General features: G+C 41.4%; 1 protein-coding gene across 1 annotated transcript; it reads left to right on the top strand.

Annotated features, from left to right (window-relative positions):
• Positions 1–10,320: 10,320 nt before the first annotated feature.
• Positions 10,321–18,333, top strand: LOC138677053 (uncharacterized). Its single transcript, XM_069766872.1, has 6 exons — positions 10,321–10,463; positions 10,566–10,772; positions 10,869–11,015; positions 11,123–11,239; positions 11,479–11,868; positions 16,547–18,333. Exons 1-6 carry the CDS (start codon positions 10,409–10,411, stop codon positions 16,576–16,578), a joined length of 948 nt encoding a protein of 315 aa, XP_069622973.1. The 5' UTR covers positions 10,321–10,408; the 3' UTR covers positions 16,579–18,333.
• The last annotated feature ends 3,166 nt before the right edge of the window (positions 18,334–21,499 follow it).

Genomic DNA, 21,499 nt, shown 5'->3' with positions numbered 1-21,499 from the left:
GAGGATGTCGAGTCCATATGGGTTGAAATTCATGGAGGGAAAAATGGTAACAAAATTCTCATTGGGGTCTGTTACAAACCCCCAAATATAACAGAAAGCATGGAAAGTCTACTTCTAAAGCAGATAGATGAAGCTGCAACCCATAATGAGGTCCTGGTTATGGGGGACTTTAACTACCCGGATATTAACTGGGAAACAGAAACCTGTGAAACCCATAAAGGCAACAGGTTTCTGCTAATAACCAAGAAAAATTATCTTTCACAATTGGTGCAGAATCCAACCAGAGGAGCAGCACTTTTAGACCTAATACTATCTAATAGACCTGACAGAATAACAAATCTGCAGGTGGTTGGGCATTTAGGAAATAGCGACCACAATATTGTGCAGTTTCACCTGTCTTTCACTAGGGGGACTTGTCAGGGAGTCACAAAAACATTGAACTTTAGGAAGGCAAAGTTTGAACAGCTTAGAGATGCCCTTAATCTGGTAGACTGGGACAATATCCTCAGAAATGAGAATACAGATAATAAATGGGAAATGTTTAAGAACATCCTAAATAGGCAGTGTAAGCGGTTTATACCTTGTGGGAATAAAAGGACTAGAAATAGGAAAAACCCAATGTGGCTAAACAAAGAAGTAAGACAGGCAATTAACAGTAAAAAGAAAGCATTTGCACTACTAAAGCAGGATGGCACCATTGAAGCTCTAAAAAACTATAGGGAGAAAAATACTTTATCTAAAAAACTAATTAAAGCTGCCAAAAAGGAAACAGAGAAGCACATTGCTAAGGAGAGTAAAACTAATCCCAAACTGTTCTTCAACTATATCAATAGTAAAAGAATAAAAACTGAAAATGTAGGCCCCTTAAAAAATAGTGAGGAAAGAATGGTTGTAGATGACGAGGAAAAAGCTAACATATTAAACACCTTCTTCTCCACGGTATTCACGGTGGAAAATGAAATGCTAGGTGAAATCCCAAGAAATAATGAAAACCCTATATTAAGAGTCACCAATCTAACCCAAGAAGAGGTGCGAAACCGGCTAAATAAGATTAAAATAGATAAATCTCCGGGTCCGGATGGCATACACCCACGAGTACTAAGAGAACTAAGTAATGTAATAGATAAACCATTATTTCTTATTTTTAGTGACTCTATAGCGACAGGGTCTGTTCCGCAGGACTGGCGCATAGCAAATGTGGTGCCAATATTCAAAAAGGGCTCTAAAAGTGAACCTGGAAATTATAGGCCAGTAAGTCTAACCTCTATTGTTGGTAAAATATTTGAAGGGTTTCTGAGGGATGTTATTCTGGATTATCTCAATGAGAATAACTGTTTAACTCCATATCAGCATGGGTTTATGAGAAATCGCTCCTGTCAAACCAATCTAATCAGTTTTTATGAAGAGGTAAGCTATAGACTGGACCACGGTGAGTCATTGGACGTGGTATATCTCGATTTTTCCAAAGCGTTTGATACCGTGCCGCACAAGAGGTTGGTACACAAAATGAGAATGCTTGGTCTGGGGGAAAATGTGTGTAAATGGGTTAGTAACTGGCTTAGTGATAGAAAGCAGAGGGTGGTTATAAATGGTATAGTCTCTAACTGGGTCGCTGTGACCAGTGGGGTACCGCAGGGGTCAGTATTGGGACCTGTTCTCTTCAACATATTCATTAATGATCTGGTAGAAGGTTTACACAGTAAAATATCGATATTTGCAGATGATACAAAACTATGTAAAGCAGTTAATACAAGAGAAGATAGTATTCTGCTACAGATGGATCTGGATAAGTTGGAAACTTGGGCTGAAAGGTGGCAGATGAGGTTTAACAATGATAAATGTAAGGTTATACACATGGGAAGAGGGAATCAATATCACCATTACACACTGAACGGGAAACCACTGGGTAAATCTGACAGGGAGAAGGACTTGGGGATCCTAGTTAATGATAAACTTACCTGGAGCAGCCAGTGCCAGGCAGCAGCTGCCAAGGCAAACAGGATCATGGGGTGCATTAAAAGAGGTCTGGATACACATGATGAGAGCATTATACTGCCTCTGTACAAATCCCTAGTTAGACCGCACATGGAGTACTGTGTCCAGTTTTGGGCACCGGTGCTCAGGAAGGATATAATGGAACTAGAGAGAGTACAAAGGAGGGCAACAAAATTAATAAAGGGGATGGGAGAACTACAATACCCAGATAGATTAGCGAAATTAGGATTATTTAGTCTAGAAAAAAGACGACTGAGGGGCGATCTAATAACCATGTATAAGTATATAAGGGGACAATACAAATATCTCGCTGAGGATCTGTTTATACCAAGGAAGGTGACGGGCACAAGGGGGCATTCTTTGCGTCTGGAGGAGAGAAGGTTTTTCCACCAACATAGAAGAGGATTCTTTACTGTTAGGGCAGTGAGAATCTGGAATTGCTTGCCTGAGGAGGTGGTGATGGCGAACTCAGTCGAGGGGTTCAAGAGAGGCCTGGATGTCTTCCTGGAGCAGAACAATATTGTATCATACAATTATTAGGTTCTGTAGAAGGACGTAGATCTGGGTATTTATTATGATGGAATATAGGCTGAACTGGATGGACAAATGTCTTTTTTCGGCCTTACTAACTATGTTACTATGTTACAATTATATGTCATCCTGCCTAGCTCTTTTTGTTTGATTTTTGCAGGTGACCAGAAGTTATTCTTCCACTCCACAATAAACTCTCCTTCCCCCAGGAATATATATCTCTCCCCATGTACCTGGGGTAGGATGGGATGAGTAAAATTCAGGGACTGCAGCCTTCATTTTTTTTTACAAGCTGGGCAAAAAAGTGCCTAGAGGTCACATGGGATTTTGTAGAGAAGAACTTGTGTGGAGGCTTTAGAATTTGGTGCCATGGTCAGGGGCCTAATGGCTAGTTTGCGGCTGTCCTGAAAGCTTATATAACGGAGATAGGGCTGAATATGTGTAAATTTCCATTCGTTCCATAGGTTCTTGAGACACAGATGATTGTGGTGAGCACTGCACTCGAGCTCTCCCACAATCATAATACACAAGGGAAATGTGTTTACTGCAGGCGTGTAAGTGACCCTCTACAGCTGTCAGTAATAGAGGCGGGACCTGTTTTGGATAATAACATGATCACAGCTGTTACAAATTAAAAGAAAATTAGTTTATTACAGTAAGAGTTTGCTCACGCAACCATATAATATGGCCGAGAACTATCCGATGTTTTATGAGATAGCACTAGGCCCGATGTTATGCAACAAGGTGGCCTGGGGTGGTAGTCTCAGCCGAGACAACTAAGCCACAGTCAGTATACACCCCCGTACCTTGTACAGAGATAGGCAGCACAAACGCATTCCAGACACAGGTGCACTCCAACAGGGAAACAATTTAATAAAAGGAAATGAATAAAGTACGAACACTGGCTTCCTTCTGCCCTCTCCCTAGCTTTGTCCACGGCCATACCCACAACAGCCACGGCGACTGAAAGAGGCAGTGGTCCTTACGCTGGAATCTGGATGCTTTTAGTCCCTTTGGCGGGGCCCTTAAGTACTCCTGGGCCCTTGTTACTGTCTTTAAGTTCAGGGCAACAGATTCTATTCCCTCCTGGGGGTCTGGCCATGCTCCGGCTGTTGCTAAGCTTCTGCCCTGGGCAAACATGTCCAGGATCTCTGAACTCAAGCAGGAACTTCCAGCTCCCTTGAGGCTGCAAGTCCAGCCCAAAAAGTTAACCAGTTCCTTTCCCTAAGCTAACATACCTGGCAGCACATCAAAACAGGGCAAACACAGACACATTGCAAACATTACAGTAAAACATTAATACACATAATACAAGGGCATGGGATAAGAGAGCATCACATAGGAGAGAGAGGGGAAGCAATGAGGTTCTTCGCCACCTTCTTATAGTTATACCATGGGGCAGAGCAGATCTGTAATTTTTTTTTCTCATTCTAATTCGGCATGAGAAAAGAAAAATCTCTGCAATGCCAACTGGTCACCTCCTGAAGGGCATCATCAAGAATGTTTGTGAAGTGACCAAATAAAGTACATTATCATCCTTCAGCTTGGTACAGCTGGACGTGGCTCTTCTTTAGCACAAGATGTTCACGAAGGAGCACAAAAGCATTTTTTTTACTAAGCAGATATTCTATTTCTTGTTTAAATTGTTTTATTGAAAATTTTCTAATTATTTTACAAAATGGAGTTAAACAACATGAAGGAAAAATATGGGGAAACTGGAAAATTAAGGAAAATGGGAGAAGGAACTATTGCAAAGCAATAACAATTATTCTATCTCTGATACATGTACCAAGAGATATTAAGATCAAGGATAAGACAATGGAATTTTCATTAGTAGTGTATAATAGCCATGTTTCGTCAAACTCAATCTGACAGGTGCCCCGCCCCTATCAAAGTGTATCAAAATGTGTAACCCCTCCCCTCCCCTTGTCTGACGGCTGGTATCCAGCTGTCCCTCCTTGTTTGATTTCCCCTTTTGATATAGTTTAATATAGTTTAATTTGTTGTAGTTTTGATATTATTCCCGTATTTTGTGGAATAACACATGTTTATAATTATAGCCTAGTCGTGTATTTATTTTACACGTGGTTTATAACACCTTTTTCATTTGTTTTATAATAGATTTTATACGTAGCCCCGAGTTTGATTCTGTAAGCTTTTGTTTTATTCACAGTGTATCCATATAGTGAATAGGGCTGATGTTTCTGTATGCAATCCTACATCCTGTTATGTGAAAAGTATTCTCAAACACTAACTAAATGGTGAACATTACCTAAATTAGGTTAACTGTGGGTCAGAGGCTTATAGCACCTAGGTCAAGCAATTGTTGTTGTATTTGCGTACCCCATAAATGTTTATTCTCACAAACAGAAAAGTTATTGTGTCCTGAAGATGGCATCTGAGGTTATTTGTTTTTTGTATTAGCTTTCTCAGAAAACAGCTGTGTTATCTGAGGGTCAGATATTTTTGTACAAACTCATGCTGTTTGGTGATCTTTGTGAAGCAGAACTTTGTTTTATAACACATTTGTACTTGTATTGTACCTGAATTGATATTTGCTTTCTCTTTTTTGTGTCCTGAAGATGGCATCTGCAAAGTTATTTGTTATCTACTGAGGCCATTGCAAGTTGTGTTTATTCACATTGTAGCAGGTTTTATCCTTGTGGCTGCCTTATATACACAGAAGAGATATGCACCAATGTCACAACACAAGTTATAATATGACCCAATGTTACAACACAAGTAAGAAGCGGCGTGTTTTATACGAATAAAAACCAAAGACACGATATTGTAAAAAAAATTTAAAAGATTTATTTCTCACGATAAAACAACAGCTCAAATTTTAAGTTAGCTAACAGCATGATGCTGACAAATGCATCTTTGCTGTATCTGATAACGACACGATGAACAAATAACGGCGCCTGAAAATCTTGATGTCACAAAATCTGATACGGCTCGATCATTATTCTGCATGTCAGACGTAAAATTTTGTAAAATCTTCTTAAATGGAAAGCCTCGCGCTATATGGTATAATACATATATGCAATAATGACCGCATACACTGCTATACAAATCTTGAATTTGTGCGCTCTGATAACAATAAGAATAACAATTCTTGTTCAGGAATGTCACAAAAGCGCGTGGAAAGATAATATTATCCGCACGGAAGCCGTAACTGTCAAAAAATATGCCCGTCTTATCGTCGCAGAGTACGATTAATATCCAGTGGCGACCAGCTTGATTTGCCGGGTCTGTATTCACAATATATGCCGCGGGTCTCTGAGTCACTCTTTCTTCCGGAAGCAAATCACACGGAAACACACCGGCGAATATGCGGTCTGTATAATTATCGGACCGCGCTACAACTGTAAGCTGCAGACTGTCCATCGTTGCTTAATTAAAATCGTACAAGATCTCTCGCCTGTTATTAATTTCCAGAATGGTGTGGTTGACTGCAAAGACAATCATATTTATCGTGTGGGGTGTCGCTATCGCAAAGCGGACTTCAGCACGCAGATTACCTGTTTTAATGAGCGAGAAATGGCCTCCAGGCTCTTGATCAGGCGATAAATCAAAAGCAAATAGCGTGAAGCCAGCCATAAATTCTTCACGATCTATCGCCATGGCACAATCAGCCTTTTGCTTGCCCGATATATGGGCAAGCGCCATATATTCTCTGATGGCTAAATCAGCATTAAAATTAGGATTATAAGGCCTCGCGGGTATCTGCTGACCATCCAGATATAATGCCGCGTGATTGACGTGGTAGTGGTGAAAGTCCAGTGGGTTTTTTGTATAAGAACCGCTGAAGCCCTCATTATCTACAAACCCCAATATAACAGTTTTTGGTATCTGTCCTAGGAAGAGGTTCTCGTGGTTCGTGATTCGTGTCCCTGCGGCGATGCTGTACACTTTCAGGCATGTTCGGTCAACAGCGTACTTGGCTGTTGCTGCTAGGAGGGCCTGGCTGTGGCCGATTCGGACAGCCGGTGATACCTGCACTCTTTTCACATAGAGAGCCGCCTGCGAGATTTGTACCTTCAGCGGCTCGGCTTCTGCGGACATGAGGCAGAAAGTATCCTTATTTCTTGACAGTTTAACCTTAAGGTCAAGGCCGTTCAATATTAACTTTGGCTGGTTAAATATATCCCCAAATATGGGTCCCAAAAGGTCGATGGGTTTTGAGCGAGAGGCGGCACTGGCTCTTTTGATAAATCCCGCATTTGCGCCATCCAGGCGCCTGTCATTATGATGCCCCGCAGTGTCTTTATAGAACAAACCGGCTGTAAATTGCGATGCCAGCGTCTGTGAACTGTAATTTAAAAGGGTCTCTATGTAGGCTCTATAGCTGTAGAGATTGTCCGATTGTGAGATAAGTCGGTCTCCCAGAGTAATATCGACCTGGTTAAAAAGAGTGGCTAGAGGGTAGTTTATGAGCGCCACACGCGCACCATCGGCGATGGCCGTATTATCATGCTTCACGATGCGACAGCTTATGTACAGTAGCGTGTTGTTCAGATCATAATAATAATCACCACTACCAGATATGTAAAACTCCAACGGTCCATTGTCTGACAGAGCAGCAACAGGCTGTACTTCTACAAATAGAGATTTCTCGATACTTGTTTGAGTCGGTGGTACGGCAAAAATATCCAGTTCAGATTTTGCGCACTCTACAGAAGCGTCATGCAGGAAAGCCATGGTAACTGATTAGAAGATGTCGTCCGCAGAGCGTCTTACTCGTTTCTGACGGGGGCGTCTCTTGGATGTAGTTTTATTCATGAGCATCGGCGGTAAAGGAGGGCAAACGCGGCGCTTTCTTTTTTGGGCTTTTTTAGCGACATAGATTATCCCAGAGCCGTCTTGATGGGTTGGCGTATTTATCCTTTTCATAAGGGCAGTCGATGCGGATGTCACGGCATCTGCAGCGATGTTCCGGGCAGCAGTCCGAACGTGTGGTTTTACTAATTCTAAGCCTTTTCTGAAAAGCGGCACGGCGCGACGAAATAAACCTTTAAATAGTCCTGCCAGTCCAGAGCCATACATGTACTCGCTCCCGCGGAATCCCTCTAGACCGTGCCCCGACTGTGCAGTATAGTAGCGGGCATAAACAGCAGGATCTCCATACACCCTTTGAGACAGCATTTTATCGTGTCAATGCTGGCGAGGTCTAAAATGTAATCGCACTATACACTTGCCGTATCTGAATTTAACCGGCGTTCCCTGGTCCGACATGACTGTAATGTTTATGGAGTCAAAGTGTTGCTTGCACAGCGGTATGTAATCGGGCCGTGAGTAGCGCACCGTGACAATATCATTATCATCGCCGCTAACTTCTACGGTTCGTAGCAGTTGAACGTAACTGTCACCTACAAGTTGATGCTGAATTATATCAGTGTATACAAAAAGCGAATAAAAACCAGCCTTTGAATCGGGGTAAAAGCGGCGATTCCACGGCATTAAAGCAACGGGGGAGTCATCGACGGTCTGCAGGCCGAAAATAAATTTTAACTTAGTACCCAGAGTAAACTGTATAGGGGATGGGTCGGTCAGGATCACCTCGCGGCGTAGCTCATCATACCGTATTCTGTAGGCAGGCGTAGATAAATACAGCGCTTCTATTCGGGCATTGACCGCGCCAACTAGCTTAGGAATGGACGAGTAAAATCCTGATTTTATGTGATACTGTACTAAAGGTTCGCCGTGTTTAGCCGCGTAGAAGCTCCCTTCAAAAGCATCAAACGTGTTCCACGTATGGGGGTACTGTATTTCCGTTAACGCCACCTCATAATCTGCCGAAAGATGAACGGCCCGCGCTAACTTGGTATTGTACTCCGATATTGTGTTTTCAGGGTAGATTTTAATTGACGAATTACTGGGTAATGTCACGAAAAATGAGCCCGCTTCCATGGTTATATATCTGTCAACTCTGAGGCCGGGATCCAACTATTGAATTTTTCGGGGTAGCCCAGCCATTTGACAAAGCAATGACTCACACCCCTGACACGTTTTTTTCTCAAAATCTTTTCTACTCTGTAGACACGATCCTCATCCATAGGTATTTTTTGCAGCTCTTCCTTATAAAATGACCCCTCTACAGGCTCTCCGGCTAAATCACTGATTTTATAAAGGGGTTTATGAAATTTATTGGAGACGCCGGTGATTAAAAAAATCTCATCGCTGTACGTCTTCTCATAGCCCTTACAGAAGGTCGATTTATAGCGCGATATTCTCACATGAGAGCCGACCGTTAAAGACGGTTTAATCGGTTTATTAGTAATAGTAGAACTGTAAATATTGCGCCAGATTTGCATCACGTTTCTCTCTGACACAGACGCGGGACTACAGCGGATCGTTGAGTGGTACGTATGGTTGTAGCTATGCAGCAAATCCGGTAAAATATCAATATACCTAAAGGTATTATGATGCGTAAGATAGCGCCACATACGGGTTTTTAATGTGCGATTAAAACGCTCGACCATAGCGGCTTTTACATCATTGTTTGTAAAAAAGTGATGAATATTGTACGTATTACATAGCTGTTTGAGTGATGAATTTATAAATTCTTTGCCGCGATCCGTCTGCAGTTTCTTCGGTATGCGCTTATCATTTTGAAATATTAATTCGAACGATCTGGCGACACTAGCGCCTGTCTTGTTTGTCAAGGCTACGCACCATGCGTATCTCGATAGAACATCAATCACCGTCAGGATGTATTTGACATTATCATTTTCCCTTGAATAGTCAATTAAACTTACGAGATCCGCCTGCCACTGCGCATCAATGGCCGAGACGTAAATTTTATTTGTCAAAAAGCGTTTTCTAGCAGGCTTGTGTAGCGTGTAGGTGTCTTGCTTATTTAACCAGGCAATAACATCAGATTTCTTTATACCGCGTGCTCTTGCAGATCTAAATAATTTGTCAATACCCGAGAATGAGCCGGGTGCGCGGCATGTAAAATATTGTTTTTCTAATATGGCATCATACGATTTAGACGTCATGATTGATTAAAATGATTGTGGTTCGTTAATCAACAGCCTGCTTCTTTCAGAAATTCAGCTGTATAAAAATTCCTGTTTTAATCCGGATATATCATGCCTGAGTTAATGCATGCATTAATTGCATGTATGGTTGTGTTCTGGGTGTTAACAGCAGGCGTGTGGTGGGGGCGTAACTGGGTGTGTTTCTGGGTGTTAACAGGTGAGCTGGTTTCTGACACTCAGGATAAATACAGGTGGCTGGCCCGCTAAAGTACATCAGACAACCACCAGAAGTCCGACCAGACTAAAAAAAGCAAGCTATTCTAAATGTAAGTATATAAGACAGTTGTGTTATTATTCGCAAATGCTTAATTATATTTAACTATGCATCTCTAAAACCATAATTAAGGGTGTTATTTGTCTAATAAGTTAGTTTTATACTGGAGGATAGCTGCATATTTAGTATCGTTGTATAATATAGTTTTACTGCATAAAACATATTCTGTGGTACATAATTAATATAGAAAGACTTATCCGCGGGCAACTATTATAACATAATTTATGTAATACAGTAGTTAATAACTGTCAATACGCCCTAACTAGCGCCTGCAGCGTTTACTTACTACATGTGTGTTGTTTAACATAGACATATTTATAGTCATATTTATACAGTAGCGGTATATTTAGTGGGGCTGTGTAATATAGTTTTACCGCATAAATCATATTTGTGGCGCATAATTAATATAGAAAGACTTAGCCGTATTACCCATGATTTGCTTAGTATAAGAATATTTATACACGGGGAGCAGTTTATTTGTTGGGGTATATAATTGAGTTTGACGAGTAGTGGTGTGTGGATAATATAGATTGCGCATAAAATTTACACAGATAATTTATTTTAGATGGAATCCCAACATTTTTCGGCTTTTTCCAGTCAAGTTGCGGATTCGGTAATAGGTATGTTTCAAGATTTATATACATGTATCTGTTAGTGTCCCATTCTAACTAAGGGCTGTTTTTATATATTATCTTTATATTGTTTATTCTTTCTTGTTTAAGATGAATTAATCAGGACCATCCCCGATAATCTAGATGAATTTACCAGGAACACCCCCGATGCTGTAGATGAATTTATCAGCAACTATAGCGATGATTTTTTAAACGGCTTCAGCGTGCCTACTCTGGAGTGTGATACACCTGGAGCTGAGTATAGTAACACTAATGCATGTGTCGCTGCTGTGTGGGATTTGACTCAAGGCATCATAGGTGCGTTGTGTGACTGCTGTGTATGTATGTGTGTGTGTGTGTGTATATAGCTTTTAAGTATTTAGACGTGTAAATATATATATTAATTCTTTACAGATGTCGACATGTTTCCAGAACCAACCACCACGGAACACAATCAGCCGCCTGTTGAGGAACTGATGTACCAGACCCCCACGCCGAGAAACAGCCCTGATTCTAGAGCACCTAAAAAACAGCTCGGACCGGCGGGCAAAAAAGGGAGAGGTGAGAATCGTATGAAAAGTTTTTTTTTTTTTTTTTTTTTTTTTTTTGCACAACCGCTCTGCGAAAATCCACCACGCCTCTACTAAGGCCTGTATCTTTATTTATAGCTTGTAAACTGAAGCCTAGAAGAATTTTCACAAAAGAGAATATACCGGAGCTAATGGAGAGCATCGCAGAAGCTGCAGAAGACGCCACGGCAATCATTCACCACACATCGCTATCCCGTAAGTGTATATTTTGGTATACAGGCACAGTCTCTGTACAGTCAATGATGCACGTGCTTCATCATTGAGATCCATGGCCCCCACATATCTGACACATGTATAATCTATCCTGCAGCTAAGCGCAGCGGCCTGCGTCGGTCTCACACATATCTGGCACACGTATAATCTTTCCTGCAGCTATGCGCAGCGGCCTGCGACGGTCTCGCACATATCTGACACATGTATAATCTTTCCTACAGCTAAGCGCAAAGTCATGAGAAAAACACCTCCAGCACCTCTACAGCCGCTACAGATCACCGAGAATGGCGCAGCACAAGCGTGGCCGGCGATACAGACGGCTAATGGTTCTGTTAGAGCATATCCGCTATCACCGATCTGCGTGGTGCAGGACGCAGGAAACCCTGTACCGTCGGACCATCGTGAAATACCCCATTCAAGTACCGGTCAGCCATCGACAATCCGTGTGAATGACCCCGCGCCACTATATCCAGAAGTGCTCGAGGCACCCCGAAAACATAAGCGGAAAACAAAACATGTTACAGAGTCACCAACCGCATCCTGCGCCGTGGGTGCAACAGCCACGATGAGTCGTGAAGAGTATGATCGCGAGATTGATCAGCTCGCTGATGGTAAGCAACCATCCATAGAACCGCTCATTATACGTATGTCCCACACTATGCAACCGTCAGCGCCATGTGTAACGGGTCCTGCTAATGCCTCTGGGGCCGGACCCTCAGGACCCTCTAATTTGGGTGACATATCTCATGTCTGTGTATCTAACTCTGTTAATGTTAAGAAACGGTCAAAGAGGTCGCGGCCGGATGATGTTAAGGGGTGTAAAGAGCTTAAGGTGTGTAAAAAGCCACGGATTCATGCGCCAGCTATAGATCTGCAGCATGAATCCCGCAGCTGGGACCCCGTTGAAATGCTTGTATTTCAGGAACACATCGGCCGCTACTTACGCTACAAACGCTGGGTCCCCAAAATAATGTTTTTTTGCGATACTTTTGAAAAATTATTATTAACACAAAACCCAACACAGGCTAATAAGTCCGAACTATACGCACTTCGGAGCCTGCTGCTGGATGGCGAGATAACAACTACAGCGACCCCATTATGACTAGATATGGTCGGCTACGGCATGCATAAACCGCCTAAACTAACACTACCCAGGTATAATAGGGCTAGAGTTATAAAAAGGGCTCTAAAATTGTTGGTCAGCGCTAGACGGGCGCTATGCTCTAGGAGGCGCCGTGGTGCCATGTGTCCTGCAATGCCTCTACAGTCACCACAGATGTCGTCACAAGAGTCAGAACAGCACTCACATAGTCCAGGCAGCTCTGCAGATGCCGCACAGGCATCTACACAAAATTCACAATCCGCAGACGCTGACGCTGCTGGTAATGTGCGGCGCCCCGATCATACAGTATTTTTGCAACACATCCATCATCATGAAAGGGCCCTCCGCAATTTCAACGGTCATATACATACAGATCATTTTAGATTTGTAAATTTGGAGCGTGTACGGTCATTTGAAGAGGGCTTGAATATTGTTCATGAAGGCATTCAGGCATTACTGGATAGAATCATCAGGGACATTGAACCTGGCGACTTTGTACAGTTAAGGTTTGATGCCGGTGATACTTTAGACCCTATTTTCACTACAAAACAAACCCGTGAAGATTTTAATTCCGAATCTTTTTTAAATGCTGTTGCCCGCGCACTTCAAAGTAACAGTGAATGCATATCATCCAATTCGCTAAAGCTAGTCGTCACCATCATTAAAAACCGACGCGGTGGTGTAAAAAGGCGCTTGAAATCTATAGCGAGCAGTCAGATCATTAAACAAAAGAGACAATGGCTGTATGATTTTAACAATTACAAGTCAAATCTGTGTTTGGCTGTCAGTGTGTGCGCCCTGATGGACGACACGGATGTCAGTGATGGTGTTTTACTGAACCGCTCTAAAAACATACACGCAGCACTGGGCATCCCTGATGATCAATTAGTGAGTTTTAGCGACATCCCTGCATTTGAAAAATATTTGGGGGTCACCATTAAAGTACTGTACTATAGTCAGGGCGATTGGCGTTACTTTGAGAGCGGTAATACAGCTATTGGCAAAACCGTATTCATATTGTTCCATGATAATCACTACTACGGTATCAAAAATATGAAGGGTTTTATCGGCGCTAAGTACTTTTGTGAGCTCTGCAATTCAGTGTTTCACCACAAAAACAACCACTCCTGTCAGTATTTTTGTAAAGCATGTCAGAGAGAGAATTGCATAGAAAGCGGTGCCGACCAACAGCCCAGATGTCCTGTTTGCAGAGTTTATTGCCGCTCGAGCGTGTGCCTAGATTATCACAAACAATTTGGATTAGGCGACCCAGCATTCTGCAGACTTAAAACATTTTGTGATAAATGCAACCTTTTTGTCCCCAGAAATAGTGAAACAGAGCATAAATGTAATGGTTTGCGCTGTCCTGTATGTCGCAGACATATAAATAAATTCGATGCCCATCTTTGTTACATGCGGAAGTATGTAGCACAGGATGAGTCAGATTGCTATATCTTTTATGATTTTGAATGTATGCAGGAGACAGGCACGCACATCCCGAATTACATTTATGCTACAACGCTGTATGGCCACCCCTCCTGGGAGTTTGAGGGCGATACCTGTACACATGACTTTGTACAGTTCTTTACAAGCGGTAAATTTTCAGATCATACATTTATTGCCCACAATGGTGGAAGATATGATGCATACTTTATTGTTAAGGAACTGATTTCTGAAAAACTACAAGTACAGTTGATAACCCAAGGTGGCCGCCTCTTGTGTGTGTCGCTACCCGATTTGTCTATAAGGTTCATAGACTCTCTAAATTTTATCCCCATGAAACTCAGTAAATTACCACAGGCCATGGGCTTTTCAGGAGGCAAAGGGCATTTTCCACACTTTTTCAATACCAGAGAAAACCAAAACTATGTAGGTCCCATACCTGATGTAAAATATTATGGGGTGGAGTACATGTCACCTGGTGAGAAGGTAGAGTTCCTGGAGTGGTATGAGACACAGGTAAATACAACTTTTGACTTCAAGGCCGAGCTAAAATCTTATTGCAAACAAGATGTTGAAATTTTGAGACACGCCTGCGAGATCTATAGAGAGCGTATTATGCAGATGACGCAGAAAAATGTTAAAAAATACTGTAAGCGTCAAAAGCAAAAGATTGTAGTGCGCAGATGTGTTGATCCTTTTCAGCTCATCACCCTGGCCTCGGTGTGTATGACAATGTACCGGTTTAAATTTCTACCAAAAAAGACAATCGCCATTTTACCGGGTGATAATTATCACAAGGCAAAAAAGCGCTACTCGACACCCGCTATACAGTGGCTCATGTATGTAGCCCACTCTGAGAACATCGACATACAGCACGCTTTGAGAGGCGGTGAAAAACAGGTCGGGAAGTATTTTCTAGATGGCTATGCCTATGTTAGCGGCCAGCACATAGCCTTTGAATTTCAGGGGTGTTTTTACCACGGTTGTCCCGTGTGCTATAATGAAAATGACACAAATAAGGTCACAAGCACGTCCTACGGCCAGTTATATTACACCTTTTTAGCTAAAAAGCGTTACTTACAGTGTTGCGGGTACACAGTAAGACTGATGTGGGAACATGAGTGGAATGAAATGGTTGAAAATGATTCTAACCTTCAAACATTTCTTCGTCAGATGGAATTCCCCGCTCCTTTAGACCCCCGTGATGCGCTTTATGGCGGGCGAACTAACGCCATTAAGCTCTATCACCATCTGGAAGAAGGGGAGACTTTACACTACTACGATTTCACCAGTCTGTACCCCTTTGTAAACAAAACTAAAACATACCCTGTAGGCCACCCAGACATCATCTACGACAATTTTGGATTCATTAAAAAATACTTTGGCATTGCTAGAGTCAAGGTCTACCCGCCGAGAGATTTATTTTTTCCAGTTCTACCGGTAAAACTCAACAAAAAATTAATGTTTCCCCTTTGCTACACATGCGCTGCAGATTCCCAGGCAGATATTTGTGCCCACAGTGATGAAGAACGGGCGCTGACAGGCACCTGGTGCACTATAGAGCTCGAGATGGCGATAGAAAAAGGGTATCGGATCGCTCACATCTATGAAATATGGCATTTTCCTAAAACCACTGATGATCTGTTTGCGCCTTACATTAAATTACATCTTAGGGATAAGCAGGAAGCCTCTGGTTATCCTAGCTGGTGCACTGATGACGCCAAGAAACGGCAGTACATTGACTCTTTTCTTGAAAAAGAAGGTGTCCAATTACGGCCTGAAAATATAGCTGTCAATCCTGCTAAGCGCCAGATCTCCAAGCTTTTCTTAAATTCTTTATGGGGAAAGTTTGCTCAGAGATCTAATCTATCATGTACCAGCATTGTTAGGGATCCAGATGAGCTTTTTAAGTATTTGTTCCTGCCTTACTATGACATTTCGATGTTACATTTCCTTGATGATGACACCGCAACCATTAACTGGAAATATGCAAAAGGCCACCACACACTCAACAAAAACACAAACATTTTTATAGCGTGTTTTACAACAGCGTATGCTCGGTTAGAGCTCTATTCGCTGCTGGACCGGCTGCAGGAGAGGTGCCTTTATCACGACACAGACTCAGTTATTTTTGTACAGAGAGATGGTGAGTGGCAACCGCCTTTAGGCGATTACCTGGGGGAGCTGACCAGTGAAATACCCGATGGTACACACATCACAGAATTTGTATCCGCGGGCCCCAAAACTTACGGCTACAAACTCAACACCGGTAAAACTGTCTTAAAAGTTAAGGGGATAACACTAAATGTTGGTAACTCTCAATCTATTAATTTCAACAGTCTGAAAGATCTAGTTCTGGACTACCCGCGCAATTCTGCCGCAGAAACTCAGAAACGTATTGTCGTACAGCAGGCGTCCATTGTGAGAAATAAAAAGTACTGGGATATTGAAACAAGGCCATTACGCAAAACACAAAAGTGCGTTTATACAAAGCGGCGACTATTAGACGATTTCACAACATTACCTTTTGGGTATTAGTCGAGTATTGTGATGGATACGCGTCTGCAACACCCGTTCTCGTGCATTCTAGCAGGCCCGTCTAATTCTGGAAAGAGCTATTTTGTAAAACAGCTGCTATATAATATTGAAGCTAATTTTTCTCAGAAACCTGATAATATTGTATGGTTTTATTCGTGTTGGCAAAAACTATATGATGAAATCTCTCTCTCTTTTCCCCACGCCAGATTTGTGGAGGGTCTGCCGAATACATTCGTAGATGACGAATTATTCCCACCGGAGAAGGTGAATTTGGCGATTGTTGATGATCTCATGGAGAGTGCTAGTGAGAATTGTGAGATAGAAAAAGCCTTTACCAAGTATGTGCACCACAGAAATCTCAGCATTTTCTACCTGGTGCAAAACATATTTTGTCAGGGCAAGAAAAGCCGTACGATAAATTTAAACACAAAGTACATGGTGCTTTTTAACAACCCCCGAGATAAATTACAAATTTTAACTCTAGCTCGTCAGATGTATCCCGGAAAAACACGTTTTTTCCTAGAAGCTTTTGAGGATGCCACGCGGGAGCCTTACGGGTATTTGCTTGTAGATTTGAGAGCTAATACTCCTGAGGATCTGCGTTTAAGGACTGGGTTGTTTCCACCCGCGCTGCCCGCTGTCTATGTTCAGAAGAAAAAAACTTCTAAAAAGTGAATTTTACCAGGTATCAGACATTCTACGCTGTGGTCGTTGTGATGTAAAGATGTCTGAGAGGCTCCGGCGTAACTGGGCTCTCTTAAAAACCCTAGTGAAAGCAACCCCCGCTGTCAGAAAGTCTATTTTGCGCGATGCAAGCAATGATTTAATTACAGCCATAGGCGAGATTGCTTTAAATATCTTAAAAGGCAGGATTCCGCTGAAAGAGCGCCAAAAAGGTATATTAAAGAAGTGGCGTAAAGCTATAAGAACCCTGAGCGACAGGTCTCAGCCCATAAAGAAAAAGAAGCGCCTACTAAAACAGGCCGGCGGGTTTATCGGTCCTCTTTTAGCTTTTGCAATCCCAATAATAACAAGCCTGATCGCCGGAAGATAATGGAGCATACAACGAAAATGTATCTAGTCCCCAAACAGGAGCTAGACAAACTAAGACCCGGTACTACAGATAACATACGCGACAGTGTTATTCGGCGCCTTGATGGTGAGATTAGCGACATTTTACAGCGTCGTGACATTCCCGATGATGTGAAAATTAAAATGTATAGCGCTGTGCTACAACGCTACTTGGTACATACGAGGCACAGCTCAAAAGAAGTAACGGCTTTAAATCTCGTTAGCCCTCCTGATCCTGGTCAGCAGCAATTGCCAAATACCGACTCTGATAAAAATCATGAGATCGCTGAAATTGTCGGACATATAAACCAAAGATATAAAAAGAATGCTGAATTTTTACTAAACAGGCTGCTGCAGAATAAAAATGTCACAGCATGGAATAATAATGCTGAATTTATTTTCAAAGGATCCGTAATACCAGGGTCTAACTTACTGGATTTGGTACGTAGTACAACGCAGAGTCATGCTCTGAACAGTAGAAATTTACCACCGGGTTGGGATTCATTTATGCAGGCTATGGCCGAACTAAATATGCCGTCTACAGTTGTGGGTAACCCCGCTACTAGGAAGCTTTTAGATGAATTAAAAATTACCAACAGTGAGACACGCTCTGTATCTACACCGCTGAAGTTAGCGGCGGTTCCCCGTACAATTCAATCTTTACATTCCCCGTCATTAGGTACCACACGTGGAACTCTGCTACCTAAAAAAAGGTCTCTACCGATGCTGCAAACCATGTGGCTCACGATGTAAAGAATGTACTGGATAAATGCTGTACACGCCTTGTAACGCTATATTAATTATTTTGTAAGAAGTGTAATTGTTCATTGTACTATTTTAATGTTTTTACTTTTTATATTCTGTATGAATTTTTATAGTAATGAAATGTCTTTGAGATGCTGTTTTATTGTGAGAAATAAATCTTTTAAATTTTTTTTTACAATATCGTGTCTTTGGTTTTTATTCGTATAAAACACGCCGCTTCTTACTTGTGTTGTAACATTGGGTCATATTATAACTTGTGTTGTGACATTGGTGCATATCTCTTCTGTGTATATAAGGCAGCCACAAGGATAAAACCTGCTACAATGTGAATAAACACAACTTGCAATGGCCTCAGTAGATAACAAATAACTTTGCAGATGCCATCTTCAGGACACAAAAAAAGAGAAAGCAAATATCAATTCAGGTACAATACAAGTACAAATGTGTTATAAAACAAAGTTCTGCTTCACAAAGATCACCAAACAGCATGAGTTTGTACAAAAATATCTGACCCTCAGATAACACAGCTGTTTTCTGAGAAAGCTAATACAAAAAACAAATAACCTCAGATGCCATCTTCAGGACACAATAACTTTTCTGTTTGTGAGAATAAACATTTATGGGGTACGCAAATACAACAACAATTGCTTGACCTAGGTGCTATAAGCCTCTGACCCACAGTTAACCTAATTTAGGTAATGTTCACCATTTAGTTAGTGTTTGAGAATACTTTTCACATAACAGGATGTAGGATTGCATACAGAAACATCAGCCCTATTCACTATATGGATACACTGTGAATAAAACAAAAGCTTACAGAATCAAACTCGGGGCTACGTATAAAATCTATTATAAAACAAATGAAAAAGGTGTTATAAACCACGTGTAAAATAAATACACGACTAGGCTATAATTATAAACATGTGTTATTCCACAAAATACGGGAATAATATCAAAACTACAACAAATTAAACTATATTAAACTATATCAAAAGGGGAAATCAAACAAGGAGGGACAGCTGGATACCAGCCGTCAGACAAGGGGAGGGGAGGGGTTACACATTTTGATACACTTTGATAGGGGCGGGGCACCTGTCAGATTGAGTTTGACGAAACATGGCTATTATACACTACTTTCATTTCTTTCACAATATCTCACCATTTTGATAGTTTCATTATCACATATGTAAGCTAGCTATGTTCCTGATCAGAACTGCCAAAAGGAATTTCAGGGCCCCATACTGGCAACATTTTCAGGTTCCTTTGAGGCTCCAGGCTCCACCCCAGTTACGCCTCCACCCGTGGAACTTTCCACAGTCCCACCGCCCACCCTTGGAAAAACTCTTCTGCCTCCCCCCGTTCAAACCAATTACACTGTAACAGTTCCCATGGAACAACATCACATACATTATCATCAGCTTTTGTTTTGACCAACAGATTTTTTTAAGCCTGCCACCACGACAAGGTAGACTCTTTTGGCAGGGCCCTACTCTACTCTACTCTAACCTATTAAACATTTCTTAAAATATCCAATACTCTTTTTAGGTATATTTTTCATTATTTTTCTTTAAGGGAATGTGCTACATACATTTTTAAAACTAAATTGAAATCAGATTATGATAATCTTTTTTATAATCTGTATTTCTGATTGCAGATTATTGAATTCTGTTTCCTGTACATTTATGAAAGCTGCTCTCTTGTCTGTTTGGAGATAAGGACATTGGGCATATACATATATATATATATACTGTATATATCATAAGACATTATAGGGAACTCTATTTCCTTGGGAGAGTTTTCTATTTATGTTCTTCTGTTTTAGCGGCATGCAGATGTCATTTTGGAGGAAGGGGGAAGAGGTGAGCTGTGACACTACATACTGTGAATGGTGAATTCTGTTATCTCTCATTGTAATCCTGCCTGTTATGATAATGAGGTGACTGCTAATAAGTGATCTCTTCTGGACATGTAAGTCTATTAGAAAAGCAGTTTCTGTTTATTATTTTATGATATAAGGGGTGACAAACTTTAAAGTAAATTATTGCTTAACTTTAAACTATGATTTAAAGGATTGGCAATTTTCTGGTTATTGTTGAGGATTGTGTTTGAGATGTAGAGCTCTTATTAATATGGCCTTTCTTGATTTTCGGCACCAAATATGAAATATGGGAAATTGAAATATAGGCTATGCTGAATTTCTGCACTAAGTGCCTTTTAATCATCTCACAAACACAATGCTTAACAATAACCAGAGAGTGGTCAATGCCCAAAACATAAAAGCTTCATAACACATTCCCACTAAATATTTTGCTAACTAAATCTATTTTTCATAAGAGTCATTTAGTTTAAATCCTTTGGTCAATTACATAATGTGAAAAATTGCAGTGCCAATAACAAAAGAGAAGACAACCCAAAAAAAGATTGTGTTGTGGAGAAATGCTATATACTGTCTGTATGTTAAAGATTTCTTCCAGGCTTCCATAATATTTTTCAACAACAGGACCATTAACATGAGGCACACAGTTAGGACTAGCTTAACATTTCTATTACCTGTATGCCCATATTAATAGGTCATATACATCTCAACTGCGACCGATTCCCTTTAAAGCATAAACACACATATAGTAATTCTTATCTATCTAATAGGATGACGACAGCTGTCCAGACCTGCATCCCACCACAAGTAAACAGTCCAGGAGTAATCCCTGGCCCAGAGTATGAAATCATCCTCAGTGGGTCACCACAAATCAAGAGGCTACGCCCCTCCCTTTGCTCTAGGAGCACCTACTCAACTAAGAGTGCTGCTCAAACTGTTGGGGTGCAGCTGTGGGACCCTTTTTTCAGAGATGATGTCCTCCACCCAAGTCTCAAAAAGCTGAAAGGGTCTTCAGGAGAGGTGGGTAGTTGAGCTAGGCTATCAGACGGTCACCTCTGTAGCTGTAGTCATCCTTCCTATGGTTACATTCAGGGGTGGACAGGGGCGTACATGTTATTGTTGCAACTTGTGCAACTGAACACGGGCCATGAGGTAAGGGGACCCATTTCCACATCCAAAGCAGATGATATTGTGCTTAATGATGAGTTAGTGGGCTGCAAAGGGCTCATATATTGTTCTTGCATATAGATCCTCTTCTGTCTGTGTCTGCCAGTAGCTCCAATGTATAATTAATTTCCTGCAATGAGAATCACAACACATTAGTAATTTCCAGGCAATCAAGCTTAACACAATCAATCCTATCACTACCATTATGGGCTTTAGCAAAGTTGACAATATATTGTTTAACCTAACTCTGATAAATTCCATCCAGAAAAAGGGATTCCAT

The sequence above is a fragment of the Ranitomeya imitator genome, chromosome 4, assembly GCF_032444005.1.
Source record: "Ranitomeya imitator isolate aRanImi1 chromosome 4, aRanImi1.pri, whole genome shotgun sequence".
NCBI classification, from domain to species: Eukaryota; Metazoa; Chordata; class Amphibia; order Anura; family Dendrobatidae; genus Ranitomeya; species Ranitomeya imitator.
Note: the sequence above shows the minus strand (reverse complement) of the source record. Positions and strands in the feature narration are given on the sequence as shown.